General features: G+C 40.2%; 2 protein-coding genes and 1 long non-coding RNA gene across 5 annotated transcripts in view; 1 reads left to right on the forward strand and 2 right to left on the reverse strand.

Moving 5' to 3' along the window:
• The window catches only part of ZBTB10 (zinc finger and BTB domain containing 10), a 36,784-nt gene extending 31,421 nt beyond the window's left edge, over positions 1–5,363 (reverse strand). Inside the window, exon 1 of one of the 2 annotated variants that reach the window (XM_047724492.1) lies at positions 5,265–5,363. In XM_047724492.1, coding sequence (XP_047580448.1) covers positions 5,265–5,363 — 99 coding nt within the window. Of the gene's footprint in view, positions 1–3,357; positions 4,372–5,264 lie in introns of those variants that run through there. The other variant, XM_047724491.1, reaches the window with a different exon arrangement.
• On the reverse strand, positions 4,341–5,178 carry LOC125099055 (translation initiation factor IF-2-like; the record flags this gene model as incomplete). Its single annotated transcript, XM_047728413.1, has 2 exons — positions 5,078–5,178; positions 4,341–4,893 (listed from the first exon to the last, which is right to left on the reverse strand). Coding segments are annotated over exons 1-2 (654 nt in total), but the record flags the coding sequence as incomplete, so codon positions are not given.
• Positions 5,364–5,557: 194 nt separating the features above from the next.
• Positions 5,558–17,095, forward strand: part of LOC125097081 (uncharacterized) — a 65,295-nt gene continuing 53,757 nt past the window's right edge. For both annotated transcript variants that reach the window (XR_007126485.1, XR_007126484.1), the window contains exons 1-3: positions 5,558–5,693; positions 7,052–7,161; positions 8,559–8,563. This is a non-coding gene — a long non-coding RNA (uncharacterized LOC125097081). The remainder of the gene's footprint in view (positions 5,694–7,051; positions 7,162–8,558; positions 8,564–17,095) is intronic.

Below are 17,095 nucleotides of genomic sequence, written 5' to 3' on the forward strand. Positions count from 1 at the left end.
CCATGTCAGTTTTGCTTTAGTTGAGGACTTCAACGTACTCTCATTGGTAATGTTTACCAGATCACTGACCTAAATTCAGTATTTACTTTTTAGAAAGATTAATGAAATTATAGCAATACATCTGACTGTGTGTTTTAGACTTAGTAAACTGGAAAGAGTTGACAGAATGTAATTTAGGTTATGAAAATTTCACAATTAGGTAGAAAGTGATCTGAACCGAGATACAGTGGTAACCACTGTTAAAGCAATTTTGAAGTCCTCTAGGTTAAATGGTCAAATCCTGTATAACCTAATCACTTAACTTTCCTTGATGAAGACAGTTACTACTTAAAATAAAAACTGTATGTTACCCCTTACATCCTTATGAAGAATATAAAGGATCTCTCTGAAATAGAAGGCTCAGAACAGATTCTGAGAGACTATTTTGACTCTCCCATGAGCAATATTACAGAACAGCAAACTTTTTAGAAATGTGTTTTAATTCTTTGGCCACCCGGACTTAATGAAAAAGAACTTTTCTTACTTTCAGAACGCGTAAGAAAGAAAAGTAACACTTGTGATATTCTAAGATTTGGCCAACCTCCTCTCAAAAAGCATCCCTCTTTTTAAAAAGCGGAGAGGAGTTGAGGGGAATAAAGGGTGTGTACGACCCTTCGCCTCAAACTGAATTCTTGCCTGAAGAACTACAGAACTCTCATTTCATTTTTAAGATAGGACAAAGCTAATGCAAGATATTCTTACGAAGTAGTGAAAAAATTTGCATGTATGAGAAAGTCTCAGAATGTTTAAAGAACAGGATGGCCAAAGTCTCTGAAGGTATGAAAAGGAAAACTTAGGATTCTCTAAAATCAGGATTGATCCCATAAGATGAAGTGGTTTCCAAACTGTCAAAATTGGTTTAACACTGAGACACACGAGGTACCAGGCTACCAAAAACTTGTAGTTATTGGTGGTAAATAATAATGGCTAGCATTTAAGTGATTACATGCTGGCACATATACTTTGCATACACAGGGGAACTAGAAGTTAAACTCATTTGCCTGCCCAGAAAGTAAAGGATTAGGATTCAGTCCCCCTAACCTTAAACCAACCCCAGAATGCTCTTACAGACTGTGTTATACTGCCTCCTACAGGTAGTCAAAGGCTACAGGGCAAAGGGGAAAAAAAAAAAAAAAACCTAATTGAATTCTGCCCATATGAATAAGTCAATTCTTAAAAAGGTCACTCTAATCAACAAGACAAAGATATGCTGGTAGTACCTGGGGTCAACAGCAAGGTTAACACCCCAAACCGACGTTGCAATGAAAACAGAGAAGTTAGGATCAATTCAGAGTAGAAACATCCAGAATCTAATCAAGGAAACCAATATATAACCTTAGACACACGACTTACTAAATTGTATTGTCTTCAGCCTAATGAGAGAATGTCCTAAGAGAAAGAGGACATGCACATGCTATCTTAAAAAGGGGACTTCTGGGGGGGGGCAAAGAGAAAAGGAGGAATAATTCAGAGATCAAGTTTAGAAAATGTCTTACCTAGGGACTGAATTCCCTGATCCAGATAATGCCTAGGGGAGACGGATACACCACTCTATCATAAGGTTATCCAACTAATTCCCCTTCCTCTGATTTCAGGTTCACTAAGCAGCTAATTATATTTTGCATTCCCACTCAAATTTGCCTACAGGGACAGACTATGCTGATAAGAGTAACTGGTCCACTGTATATTAAGAATATTTCTTCTTTTTAGAATTTTCTGAATAACCAACCTAATTATTTAGGAAAGCACACTTTCATTTTCACAAGTCCCCCACCTCCATCATCTTACAAAGTCCCCAACTCTACACCTATAAAATAAAATACTTTGCAGAGTAAGGTAATGTTGTGCCTGGCATACAGAACAAAAGGAAATGTTAGTTATATTTCACTCCATTACCCAACCTCACAAAGCTAGTAATTGCAGAAAGCTTGAGATCTGAACCCAGATTTACTCCAAAAGCCATTCTTTTTCCATTACAACATTCCCTATAGGCTCTAGTCTCAGTTGTCATCAGGGACTCTAAGACTTAGGACAATTTACTTAACCTTTTGGGTTGTACATCTTTAAGTGACCTTCCTTCTAGAGCTTAGGCAACTCAAATTTGTGCAAAAACTATTACCATTCTCCCATGGGAAAAATAACCTTATGCTTTAAAGTTAACTTCTGAGAAACTACTGTGCAATGGGGTTATTGGATAGCACCTAATTAACTCCAGCATAAGTGTTTTGAACAGCAAGATCACTCCAATAAACACGCAGAGGGTATCACATCTGAAAGTTGACATTCTAAAATCAGTCACTTGTTACCAATACAAAAGAATGAATTCCATCTACCATACAGGTTGTCTGAAAAGACTTAAAGCAAGACCTGGCTCAACATCTCTTTCAGCTTAAAAAAGGATTTACCAAAATGGTAAGCCTACTATCTTTAAACTGGAAATACTAAATCAAGAAATAACGACTGAAGTATAGCTTATCTGTTTTCTAACTAAGGACTTATGTTTTCAAGGAGTTTAGGAAATACATTCTCTACCAGCCTACTACCTGATATAAGTAAAATCACACGAAACATCCTTAATTTGCAAAGTTTAAAGTAAACTGCATTTACAAGAAACTTTTCTTCAAAGGGCGATTACAGAAAATCTCAGCGCAAAAATCTGGGTAGAAGGAAACAAGTAAAAACTCCAATAGTTTACCAAAGCCATGCCTTTGGTAAGAGAAAGTTCAACAGAAAGTTCAAGGGAGATGAATTTAGTAGTATTATTCACAAGGAGTGTTATCCAAATACCTTCCTCTACATTTACATACTGCGCTCACATTTCACATTATCCAGACCTGATATATAGAATTTTCTCAGCTGAATGTTTTCCTGAAAGGGTTTGCATCAAAGGTTAAGGAAATTGTTTAACTCATTCTTTAAATGCCAGATTTGACTTCCATCAGCATGCTGAAAGTCTATGAAACACAAGACAGCTTTTCTAAAATCACAGCTAATAAAATTTTTGACCGCAAAGTCAACTTTTTAGAGTTAAAACCTTCAACCTCGCCTTCTTAAACTTCTTAAAAATTCTGATGGGCAAAGGACGGACTCATAAATAAATAAATTCAGCGCTACAATTGGAAAATTGTCATTCCATTCCCCACCCCCCCCAACACAGATTACTTTTGAAAACTTGTTCCCAGGCTTTCTAAACCCCCACGCAACAGCTCCCTGCAATTCCACAACTGGAACGATGCCTTAACTCAAGAGTGTGTCGCTTTTTGGCTGATAAACCTCTCCCTGAAAGATCTGAAAAAGTAGGAGCAGGATATACTGTACCTGGGCGTTGGCTTCGTGGAGTTTGTGCTCGTTAGAGACGTGGTGTCTCAGAAGAAGGGTTTTCTTGTAGTTTCGGGTCCCTCGCGAAAGCTCATCGTGCCCCACTTGAGGAAGGTCCCCGCTTCCCCCGTCCTCAGGGGTCTTTTGGCACCAGCCGCAAGACATAAGGCCAGTATCCTTGGAATACCGCAGCCAGGGAAAATCTTTGAGCCAAGAGGTCTGGAAGGAGCACTGTAGCTTCTGCATTAGGGACTTGGGCCGCGCGAGCGGGAAGTGCTGGACAGTCTCTCCTTCGCCAGCTCCCACACCGCTGCCCTCCACTTCGTCCCCGCCATCGCCGCCCGACCGCCTGCTGCTGCTGCAGCTGCCGCCTTCCGCCCCGCTGCCGTCGCCCAGGCTCGCCCCCTCCTCCTCGTCCTCGGTGCTGTCGCTCAGGGACGCGCCGTCCTGCATCAACTCCTTCCCCTCCAGCGCGTCCAGCTCCAGATCCACAGCCGCTGGCCCTCGCCCATTGAAATGCCTCAGGGGCCACGCCGAGGTCTCGGGGCGGCCGCGGCTACTGCCATTGTTGCCGAGACCCCCGCCGCCGCCGCCTCCTCGGAAGGCCAGAGTCCGACGGTTCCTTTCCGCTAGCAGGGGGCCCCCCGCGCCACCGCCGCCCAGCGAGGTGGGGCCGCCCGCGTCTTGGGGGAGCAGCAACTCCTTGGTTTCCTCGGCGGCGGCGGCCGCCCCACCGGAGGCCTCCAGGTCTTGGGGCTCCAGGCCCTCCAATTCCACTTCCTCGTCGGCCCCCCGCCCATTGAGCTGCTGAGGCGCTAGCGGCTGGGGTTGTCTTGGCTGGGGCTGCTGAGGCCAAGCCGAGGCCTCCCCGCCAGCGTTATTGTTCGTGGAGCTGCTGCCGCCGCCGCCGCCACTGGCGGTGACCAACCCGCCTCCTCGGAACGCCAGCGTCCTGCGGTTCATTTCACTGAACGACATGGCGCGCGCCGCCGCCGCCGCCCGGTGCCCCGGCTCGCGCCCGGCCTCGGGCCGCGTCCCGCGCGCTCCCCGCCGCTCCCCCTCGGCTTCGCCCCCGCCCCCACCCCCGGCGTTCCGGTCTCGCGGGGCTCGGCCTCGCCCTCCCGCCCGGCCGCCCGGCTCGTGCTCGCTCCCGGGGCTGCCTCACGCGTCCACCGCCGCCCGCCGGGCCGCCGCCTCCGGCCGCCTCCTCGTCCTCCACCCCCGCCCCGCTGTGCTCCGGGCAGCGTCCCGCGCGGAGAAGGGGGCGGGCGGCGGAGAGGTGAGCAGCGAGCCGGGGGCGCGTGGGGCCTTCGAAGTTGAGAGGCGGAGTGCGGGGCGACCCTCCGCTGCCCCTCTTTAAAGCCGCGCGCACACACCGACCCTCCAAACAGATATCCTTCCTCCGGTGCGCCGAGGAGTCCCGACGCCGTCGCCCGCTTCCCAGGCACTGAGGGCGAGAGGCACGTTAAACTGCTGGGCTCCGCCACATAACGAACCGACAATAAAGCCGGCGGAGCGTTTCCGTCCGACCAGGCCCTGGCGGAGGTCGAATGGCAAATGAACAACGGACCGTGCGCCCACAATGCACCGGGGTAGCAGTAACCGCTGGAGGGGGAAAGGGTGGGGGCCGGGCTGGGGGAGGGGGGCTGGGCTTGGGGCTGGGCTGGGGTGGGGTGGGGGCGCCAGGGGACCAGGAAAGGGGCTGGGCCGCGCCTCCGGCCTGGGGGCGGGGGTGCGGCCAGGGGGGGAAGGAAGTCGGCCCAGGGGCGGGGGACAAAAGGCCGAGCGTCTGGCTGGGGGTCTCGGGGAGGGGGCGGGCATGTGCGGCCGGGGCTGGGCTACGCGGAGGACAAACAGCTGGCGAGTGTCAGGTTCTGGCCGCCTCCCCGCTGCCCACAAGCACCTACCCGCGCCCGGGACGCACATTTTCCTTCTCTCGCCACGAGTTCACCTGGGACTTTGGAAATAACTGTGCGGTGGGAGCTGCTGCGCTCCAGCCTTGTCATTTGCTAGGGGTGGGTGGTGGTGCCCAAGGAAGTGAACTTATTTTGTTCCTTCACAAAGACTGGACCAGGCGGTGCCTTTCACGCGAGGAGGTTACAACCACCGACAGCTCCTCGTCTGCAGCATTGTGTGTGCGAGGCAGCACCTCGGGCCCAAGGCAATAATCATTTCACAGAAAATGCACCGCCCCGAGTGTCTTATTGCTGTGATGAAATGGAAATTTAAATAAAAGGTCGAACACGTGCGTTCACTGGGAAGTATTGACATGGGTGTTACATCACCACCAGCCAATCAGATAACTCCAGTCGTGTTTATACTTCTACAACCACCTTGTGAGTATTACAGTATGTCATAACGTTATAAATATTAGGCAGGGTTTTCCCCAGGAGCGGGGAGGAGTCTGTTTCTACGGACGTTGTGTGCGACTCCGAGGATTGTGTATCTAAAAACAAGAATTAGTTATTGAGATTTTTTAAATTGTTTACACTGCATATGGAATTCAGAATGATTAGAAGAACAGACTGAGCTAGAAATGAAATTCATAATCTTGGTCGAGTTTTTCAGAAAAAGGTTTTCCAACTTAGAGCCCTTATACTCCTATTCCTGAAATTTCAATAGGATAAATTTAGAAAATTCTAATGTGTTTAGACTCGTTTTACTATTTTAAAATGTGAAATAATCTTAAGTTCTTTTTATTCAAACCTATTTCAGGTTTTAAAAAGATGTTTTCAACCTATGCCGAGGCTTTTTAACTTTTTAAAGAAATATGTTAATATTTTTAATCAAACTAATACGAAATATATTCAAGATAATTACTGTTGAAAAAGGGGGAAAGGACGTTTATATGACAGGGTATACTTTTTATGTTAATACTTTGGGATATGCAAAGAAAAAATTAAAAATATGCACAAACTTTTTACACTTACAGATTATTGTTAGAGGCTGCATTATGTATTAAAGGAAAGTAACATGTTTAATAAAGAGCATGTGTTACAATTTTTAGGCCCTCTAGTTTTATGATTCTGTTCTCTTGAAATTTCTATTTCTAAAATGAGATAGAAATTACAGCTTTGAGTATATAATGTGGAGTGTGGACTATGGTATGTCTCTCAAGATTAATTTTAACAAACAGATTTTTCTCAGACATAAAGTACCATTAGTATTAATATTTTTCAATGGATAAGCACATTCATGCACATCGAGACTCATATATACTGTTGATTGTACAGATTTATACAAAGCAACTTCCGCTTAATTCATTATAATTTTAGTATCTATAGAAATAAACAGTATTATATATCAAAAAATGTTAGTTTTATCTTGTAGATGAAATAGAATTTTAATGTAAAGAATGCTGCTGATAACCTGCCACAAAAAGGTATTGGCTTTGAGTTATTTTTCCAGTAATAATCATATTGTCATCTGCCTACCAGTGATCAACAGCTTGAAATTCTGATATAAATCCTCAGATTGTTACTGTTTGTGGGTTGTTGTTTTTTTTTCTTCATTTTGTCCTGCTTTGTTTTAGTAGTTGGGAAATCTAAGACAGTAGAATCATGACACTGACCTAATTTGTACATTGAAGAAAAATGATTCTGCCTGCACATATAATATGTGCTTCCATATTACCATATGGGAGAATGTTATAATAATATTGTACTTTGTCCTTAATGCATTTTTTCAATTCCAGGCACTTTGCAAATAAATGCATTATTTATTGTATTTTGACCACCACTGCCTCCACTATAAAAAGAGAGAAGAATTATTGAAGTTAATTGCTTATCTAGGATTAAGGTAAGGGTAAGTGAAAATGGACTTACGAATTTTTATTTCAACTTTACAAATTGTTTTCATTCCCAAACTGTAAAATGCATGTCTCTGCTTTTATTCATCTTATATGTCTAGTACCTAATGGGCGCTCTGAAAATTTATGCTAGTATTATTATTTTTGCTTCAGGCAGCACCAGAGTCACCGAAAGTGTTTGAATCCCTAATGGTGTGAATTGTGTCGAGACTGTGTTTTTCTCAGACGTGTATCTTACCTTATATTTTGTGAAATCATCTTGTTTTCTGTCTGGAATTATATTTAAACATGAACTAATTAGGAATGAACACTAGATTAAAATGGTACAATGAATGACTTAAATTCTAGAACTACTGAACTCCTCTAACAGCCAAATAGTGTGACTGTGCGGTGTTTGTATGTGTTTATATTTTATCATTTTTTCTGTATGAATATATATTCAGTTGTCTTTCTCTGAACCCTAGGGAGGATGGATCAGAAGCAAAGTAGAAGATAGTGCTCACAAATGTCTCAAAAACAGCCCTACGAGGGAACTTTGAGTAACAGGGGATCTCCTATTGTGTAAATGGAGTTTTTAAGAATTCCCCACCCCTTCCAGTCTCCTGCTAGCAAGCAGGGATCTGTTCTCCCCTTAGCCCCTATATTTGCAGTTGGGGTTCTACTACATATTTAAGGGGATTCCCCCTTATGCTTACCAGGGGAACCCCTCATGAATGGGGCATTCCCCAACCAATTTATCCCCTAAATTCACTTGAGGCTATGTAAAGTGCTGTAGGTTATCTTGATGCTGGCCCACTAGAATTGCTCTGAGGCGAAGATCCTATACCCCTGGTCAGCTGATATTTGATGGGCCAAACATGACTGTCATTTACTGCCTTGGTAGAGACACTTTGACTCTTTAGGTTCTAGGAACAATGGCGTATGATTCTGTCTGTGGGATTGACATGTGTCATCTGCCAGAATGAAGTACGTGAGAATGGTAACTGTTTGTTATTCACTCTTGTAATCCCCTCCCCCTATCCCAGCTTAGCACATATTAGGCAATTAGGAAATGTTTGTTGAATAATTTATCTTTCCTTGCAATGTGTTTTGGTAGGCAACTTTTTCTTCTGTTTCTTCTTTTTTCTTTCCTTATTAAGTAAGAGATGTTATTTTTTAAAGTACTGAGCTAATGTTTCCACTGAATTTATGTTAAAAAAAAACATACATATACAATGGAATATTATTCTGTCCTAAAAAAAAAAAAAAAGGAAGGAAATCTTGCTATTTGCAACAATATGGATAAAACTGGAGAACATTATGGTAACTGAAATAAGCCAGACACAGAAGGAAAAATACTGCATGATACTATTTTATGAGGTATTTAGTCAAACTCCTAGAAGCAGAAATGGAGTAATGGTTGCTAGGGGTTGGGGGTGGGGAGAGGGAAATGAGAGCTGTTAGTCAAAGGGTACAAAGCTTCAGCTATGCCCTGTAAATAGTCTTAGACATCTACTGTATAGCATCATGCCTATATTTAACGATACTGTACTGTATAAAATTTTGCTAAGGATGTGGGTATTAAGTGTCCTTCACAAAAAAGTAAAAATAAAGTGGGTAGTAGAAAACTTTTGAAGATGATGGGTATGTTCATGGCATAGGAAGTGATGAATGGTTTCACAGATGTGTACTTATCTCCATATTCATTAGTTCGTGTACATTAAATGGGTGCAGCAGGGGTCCTGGCTGCCTCAGCCAGAAGAGCATGCTACTCTTGATCTCGGGGTTGTGAGTTTGAGCCCCATGTTGGGTGTAGAGATTACTAAAAAAGAAAAAAGGAAAAAAAAAACCTTGAAGAAATAATACAAGAAATAAAAGGTTTGTATATTTTTTTGTAGTCAGTCCTACCTCAACAAAGGGGTTTAAGCCAAAAAAGCAATGATAATCATGTAGTTGAATATAAATAATATCATATTATGAACACCATTTTCTATGTAGCTTACAGTGAATTACAGTTTACACCCTGCCTTGTAAGTTAAATCAAGGTAGGTATTATTATCCTCATTTAACAGATGAGGAAACTCAAGTACAAAAGGATTAACCAAGCTGTGCTTGTAAGGTTGAAGACAACCTCTAGTCTAAGGCACCCTTCCCTACTAAAACACACATGCTACACTTTATCTGCATATTATAGGCTACGCTAAATTTTAAACTTTTTCATACTTTAAACATGCTCATAAGGGAAAAAAATAAGAAAAAAAGATCACTCTTTTTTCTGGTAACAAAACTAACCACTGTTGTGTAAATACAGTCATTTTTCTGTACCTAGCTGAAATTTTTTTTTGGTATTTATGAATTGGGTCTCAGGATATTGTGCTTATAGTTATTAATATTTTAGTGTCATTTTAATGGCTATGATAATACCGTGATTGATTAACCAGTCTTCTATTGTTGGACTTATCATTGTTATAGATTTTTGGTCATTATAAATAATTCTTTAGTGAATATTCTTGAAACTAAAACACTTTGTCTCTATTATTTCTTTTGGATAAATCCAAAAGGGGGGAATTTCTTGCAAAAGTTATAAACATTTTAATAAAGTCATTAGTATTATTTGTTGTCCTCTAGAAATGCTCTCAAAAGTGTAAGAAAGTGGGGTGCCTGGGTGGCTCAGTGGGTTAAAGCCTCTGCCTTCGGCTCAGGTCATGATCCCAGAGTCCTGGGATCAAGCCCCGCATCCGGCTCTCTGCTCAGCAGGGGAGTCTGCTTCCCCCTATCTCTCTGCCTGCTTCTCTGCCTACTTGTGATTTCTGTCTGTCAGTAAATAAAATCTTTAAAAAAAAAGTGTAAGAAGTACAGAAAGAAAATACAATTAGAGAAGTATTTCTACTGTGAAAGACCTAGTTCTAAGTAGAACACATAAACAAGAGCTTTAAAGAAAAAACTCTGGACATAATTGACTATATAAAATTATAAAACTTATTTTTCAGAAACCTAATAAAGATTTTTTAGGTGTACCAGGAAAAAGAAATCTGGGGTATATATGAGAAAGTTCACTATCACTAATATACAGATGTCTCTTGTAAATCAGTAGGTCAACCACATATCTGGTACAAGAAAAAAAATGTGCAAAAGACGTAGTAACTATATAAGAAGGAATACAAATGACTACTATGGGAAGATATGTTGGCCAGTAACCAGAGGACTGTTGCTAAAAAACACCAGTGGATAAGTAAATTTTTAATCCACCAGAGGTATAGTAAAATAAAATATAATTGGGAATGTAGAATAACTTACCTCGTAGGCTGTTTGGCTATATGTATCCAAATAGGGGAAAAATATATATATATATATGTATGTATGTATATATCTTTTACCCAGCAATTTCCTATCTAGAAATTTATCCTAGACAGGTATATTAAGATGTCTGTGCAAGGATGTTCATTGAGCACTGTTTATATGCCTAAAAACTTGAGCTTCTATCAATGTGGGGGTTATTTACTTACATTGTGGTACTTGTTTATAATGAATTACTGACCAACCATTAGGAAGGACGATGTGGCATTTTATGAGTCCAAGGCTTATCGTTGAGTGAAAAAAAAGCAATGTATTAACATATATAATAAGAATAATTAATTCATCCTATTAATGTTTATTGATAGCCATGGTCCCTAGAATATATACATAAGTTCATATGTGAATACTAGCATGGAAGTAGTTTAAAAGGATAATCACCAGAATGGGGCCATTAATTTTCTCAGTAGTTGAATTTCAGTTTTTAAAAAAATTTCTTGACACATTTTCTATACTACTGTTTATTGAGAATATAATTTACATTAGGTATATGCTCCAAAAAAATAAAGCAATTTTCATTTTGGGAGGAAAAGTTAACTTTGATAATCAATGACATGCTTTTTCCCAGGACTTCTGGGAAGGAATTTTATTCATTCTTCCTTTTCTCTACTCACTGTGAACTAATTTTGCCTTGCCCCTAAAAAATAAACATAAAAGATTTAAAAGACAAAACCAGGGTTTCTTTTCTGAGAAAATCTCAATTTCCTTAAAACCCAATGTTTCAGTCTCAAGTTTACATGCATTTGTTCAGAGAAGCATCTATCTCAGTAAACCATACATTCTCGCCCTGCCCTCTAATCCATTCCTGCAGCAAAGCCAGTAATCTTTTCAAATGCAAATCTGATCCTATCTCCCCACCCACACTCATTGCTTAAAACCCTGCAAAGGTCTCAATTATTTTCTGTTGGTGTGCACATCAAAACACTTTCTTTTTTTTAAAGATTTATTATTTATTTGACAGAGATCACAAGTAGGCATAGAGGCAGGCAGAGAGAGAGAGAGGGGAGGAAGCAGGCTCCCCGCTGAGCAGAGAGCCCAATGCAGGCTCCATCCAAGGACCCCGGGATCCTGACCTGAGCCGAAAGGCAGAGGCTTTAACCCACGGAGCCCCCACAGGCGCCCCCAAAACACTTCTATTCGCCAGCCTGTAGCAGTCCAGCAAGGTCTGGCTGACTTTCCTACTCAAGCTCCATCTCATGTCTGTTTCTCCCTGCCTCTGACACTCGCCTCCTAAAGCTAGCCTTTTCTTTCCTTTGTGTTTGCTTTGTTACCTACCTTCCTGGCCTTTTTCCCTCCTTTCTCCTAATTAATTCACATTCATCTTTAGATGAATTTCCAAACCACTGATACCCACCATTATTCAAATATCCTGTTGCAGATTCTCCTAGCATTTTTAAATTCTCTTTACAGACTTCTTCTTATTGTAGTTTTTAACAGATATAATTATTTGATTATAGCATGCTCCCCCGATAAACCAAAATTCCATGAGGGCAAGGACTATTTGGTTTTGCTCATATTTGTATTTCCATCATCAAGAAACAGGGACTGTGACATCACAGGCCATCAGTAAGGATTGGTCAAATGAATCAATATATGAATGAGCAAATTTGCAAATACTAGGTATACACAACCTTGGACTTTCAACAAAAGGCTAAAACAGAGTAAATTGATCAGAACAGAATAAACTAGTAGAGCAGAAAAAAGCTGTAGGGGTTAGGTATTGATAATATTGCATGCTGTACAATATAAGGCATTTCTATAAAGCATACAGTTGTAGGAAGATTGTTCAAAGTTTTTAAGAACTAAAGCTAGTGAATAAAATAATTGAATTATAGCTACTATACTAGGTCATTAAAAATATACAAATGAAACGTTACTTTATCTTGTGAAGTTATGGGTTTGTTTATTTTATTTTTTTTTACTGCTATATCTTTTTTTTAAATTTTTTTAGTTTTTCAGCATAACAATATTCATTATTTTTGCACCACACCCAGTGCTCCATGCAATCCGTGCCCTCTACAATACCCACCACCTGGTGCCCCCAACCTCCCACCCCCCACCCCTTCAAAATTCTCAGATCGTTTTCAGAGTCCATAGTCTCTCATGGTTCACTTCCCCTTCCATTTCCCTCAACTCCCTTCTCCTCTCCATCTCGGTTTTGTTTATTTTTAAAGATTTATGTATTGTCAGAGAGAGAGCATAAGCAGGGGGGAGTGGCAGGCAGAGGGAGAAGCAGGCTCCCCGCCAAGCAGGGAGCCTGATGCCAGATGGATCCCAGGGTCCTGACCTAAGCCTAGGCAGACGTTTAATCAACTGAATCACCCAGGGGTCCCTGTGAAGTTATGGTTTTAATCAAAAGTAGTTGAAAATCCAGGGGTTCTTTGACTGGCTTAGTTGGTAGAGCATGTGACTCTTGATCTCATGGTTATAAGTTCAAGCCCATGTTGAGTGTAGAGCCAACTTAAAATTTAAAACATTTTTTTAAAAATTAAAAATTAGGTGAGTAGCATTTAAAAAATATTTGAAATTCAGAATTTAATGATAGCTAACTATGTTGTGTTTGCAGTTTGCATTTTATTTTTCATTTTAATTTTTTAGAATGTCTTCTTTTTTTAAGTTCAGGTGATCTCTGCAGTTTTAGTTAATCACAAGTAGGAGTTAGCTCTCTGTTCTCTGAGAAAGTTGAAGTAAAAAGTAAAGTGCCTTCTTCATGTATGTGAGTTGTAAAAAAGTAGCCTATTTTTACAATATGAATTTTTTATATTGGCTGTAAAGAATGAGAACAATGAGTAGGGGTAGAGGTTAATATTTATTTTTATTGAAAACTCAATTACTAAAACCACGTATACAATATCAATTTTATAGAAGATCAATATTTAGCTTACAGATACTGGTTTGGCTCACAAATTCATTTTCCTGATCGTTGATGAACTAGGCTCTGATCCGTAGCCACAGATTTCATGCCATCCTCTTTTATAAGTTTACAAATACAAACCATTTACCTTCAGAAGGACCATGTGAGAAAACATGGAGAAAGATGTCAGGGACATAAAGGTACAGTGCTATGAAGAATGTCCTGAAGTGGGACTTTCTATACAACTTCATGCAATAATTTCATAGGAGGCTTAAATTCCAAATAAGTTAACTTCCCCCAGAATTTGGAGGTAATGTCAAAGTCCGAAAATACCACACTTTGGGGCACATAGGTGGCTCAGGTCTTTAAGCATCTGCCTTCCGCTCAGGTCATGATCTCAGGGTCTTGAGATCCATGTCAGACTCCCTGTTCAGCGGGGGAATCTGCTTCTCCCTTTCCCTCTGCCAGCTCCCCTGCTTGTGCTGCCGCTCAAATAATCTAAAAAAAAAAATAAAGAAGGAAAAAGAAAATACCACACTTTGAAACTAAAGTTAATGGAATTAGTATTCTTTCAGTCTAGTCCAGTGCTCCTCAAAATGGGTATACTCAGCTCAGGAGGTATACCAGGAATTGCTAAGAGATGTGTAAGCTGCGTATAGATAGTTTTTAAGAGAATTAGTGGTTAGGCTTTCAACTTTCATATGCACTGTTTTTCTAAAACTGAGCTGCTAAAGAACCTGCCTCACCTTGCCCAATCATCCTTTTTTCTTTTCACCAAAAAGAGGCACACCTTTCACCCACTCCTAATCTTACTGTGTTAACATTGCCCCAGGATGGAAAAGGGGCACCAGAGACAGAAGTAAAATGTCCCTGATTACTTCCTAGCAACCCTTTTGCAAATGGTTTTCAGCTTTTCCTTTCAATGAAACTGAAGAAGGACTTAACCAAAGTATCAGTTAATCATTAAAAAGAGTTTTCAAGGGACGCCTGGGTGGCTCAGTTGGTTAAGCAGCTGCCTTCGGCTCAGGTCATGAACCCAGAGTCCTGGGATCGAGTCCCACATCGGGCTCCTTGCTTGGCGGGGAGCCTGCTTCTCCCTCTGCCTCTGCCTGCCATTCTGTCTGCCTGTGCTTGCTCGCTCTCCTCTCTCTCTGACAAATAAATAAAATCTTAAAAAAAAAAAAAAAAAAAAAAAAAAAGAGTTTTCAACAATGGGGGCGCCTGGGTGGCTCAGTGGGTTAGGCCGCTGCCTTCGGCTCAGGTCATGATCTCAGAGTCCTGGCATTGAGCCCCGCATCGGGCTCTCTGCTCGGCAGGGAGCCTGCTTCCTCCTCTCTCTCTGCTGCCTCTCTGCCTGCTTGTGATCTCTCTGTCAAATAATTAAATAAATAAAATAAATAAATAATAGTTTTCAACAAATAAATCACTAAGTCTTTTGCACATAACTTGGAAGGCGTTTAAAGAATTTTGGACGTACTAAAACAAACCCCTTCTATTTCCATCATTCATAATTTTTCATGAACAAGTAGTCTCAGCACATCTTTCAAAAGAGGAAAAAAAGGGAATAAAATGTATTTTATTGTACAAACCCTTTCTGAGCCTAGTAAACAAATTCTGACCACATTAATTAGTTGAGGAAACTTAGCTAACTAAGAAATGTATTTTCAGTAAATGTTTATAATCATGTTTAATATCAATATATTTATGTTGCTTTGACCAAATGTGTGCTAGTAATTATAATGCTACTCATTTCAGGATATTTTATAACATTTAAAGGTTACAGAAATTTTTTAATTAAGTTTCAGTTGATAATTGACTTCTAAGTATAAATTTCATATTATAAAACTCTGGAAGTGGAATGGAAATAAAAAGGAATATGTAAATTTTTCAACTGCTTGTTCATATATATATATATTTTTTTTTTTAAGATTCTATCCATTCATTTGATAGACAGAGATCACAAGTAGGCAGAGAGGCAGGCAGAGAGAGAGGGGGAAGCAGGCTCCCTGCCGAGCAGAGACCCCGATGTGGGGCTCCATCCCAGGACCCTCCCAGGACCCTGGGACCATGACCCGAGCCGAAGGCAGAGGCTTTAACCCACTGAGCCACCCAGGTGCCCTTGTTCATATTTTTAAATGAATAATGGTGGGTATTAAAATAACTATGGTTTATAGATTCCAATGGGATAGGTGTTCTAAGATATTTTGTAGTATCAGTATTTGTAACATTCCAGAAATGACGTTCATTACAACAATTTGAACTTACTATGAAATATCTCAGATGCTACCTTAAAAATGTGTAAAATACATAGTATTTCAAAATTATTTGGGGAAGACATGACCTAGTTTTCATAAGCTGATAGTGAAAATGAGGAAAAAAACTTTCATAAGGAAAAATTTTCATAAAGTTAAATTTGTTCAGTTTCAAAGATTATTATTTTATTTTTTTAAGATTTTATTTATTTATTTGACAGAGAGAGATCACAAGTAGGCAGAGAGGCAGGCAGAGAGAGAGAGAAAGAGAGGGAAGCAGGCTCCCTGCCAAGCAGAGAGCCCAACGCGGGACTCGATCCCAGGACTCCTGAGATCATGACCTGAGCCGAAGGCAGGGGCTTAACCCACTGAGCCACCCAGGCACCCTAAAAGATTATTATTTTAAATGATATCCTTTGTTATGGCTTAGACTTAAGATATATTTTGAAATTATGGTGTTAATGGACAGTAGCTTTATTTTTAATGTTCTTTTCTTCATTACTCCCTAAAATGTTTTTAAAAAGTTATTTTTACTAATGCACAAAATTCAAAACCCTGAGAGAATCACTGGTCTAATAGAATGTAAAGAGGAATGTTTATTTTATAAAACAGAATATTCTGGAATTACTGAGGAACGGAGATAGCCAGTTTACTACCTGCTGTGGTGGACATAGCCAACAAGCCCTTTAAAGACATTGAATTTCTACTGTGTACTAAACATCTGGATTTAGCAGATTAATAAGATTGTCCCAACCTCCAAGAAACTTATCTTTCAGTGAGGGAGAGGAATAAGTGAATTAATAATTATAATGGTTAAGTGTTTGATAGAGATACATAAAATTGCTGTGGAAACATGGATGATAGAATGATTGTTGCTGGTTTTAAAAATTGAATTGCTAGGGAATATAGATGAACATAAGAATTTAGCCAAAATAAAAGTACATTTATCCTAAAAGTAAGGCCATTTTAAGTAGTTCAGAATGTTTAGACTCTAGAACTGCTCAAGGTGAGATTTGTAAAGAAAGAACAAGGAGACATGAATAAAGAGTTGGGTTTTTTTATCCTGAAAGTGATGGGAAGACTAAAAGACATTTTAAGCAAGGAAATAAGTAAATCAGACACTTCTTATAACATCTAATTCCTAATTATATGCTCATTCAACAATTTGATCTTTAACTTGGCCTCCTATATAGATTCACCATAGGAAGAAATTCTTTAGTAAACATAAACAAAGTAGGTTACCCTGCCAGGTAAATGTTCTACTGAAAAATAATGAATTGCCAATCTCTTCTAAATTGGTTTGAGATCATGTCCAAAATCTAACATGTTTTAAACATAGTGACAAGCCCAGTTTGGCGATGCTCCAAGTGAGTTGCAGATCTAAGACAATATTATTGAGATCAACAAATTATTTCTACTTCTCAAAGTTCTGCTGAAAAAGCTAGTGGGATGTCTAAAGATTTTCTCCATTCTAACCTAAAAGATTACATA

The sequence above is a fragment of the Lutra lutra genome, chromosome 4 (genome assembly GCF_902655055.1).
Source record: "Lutra lutra chromosome 4, mLutLut1.2, whole genome shotgun sequence".
Taxonomy (NCBI): Eukaryota; Metazoa; Chordata; class Mammalia; order Carnivora; family Mustelidae; genus Lutra; species Lutra lutra.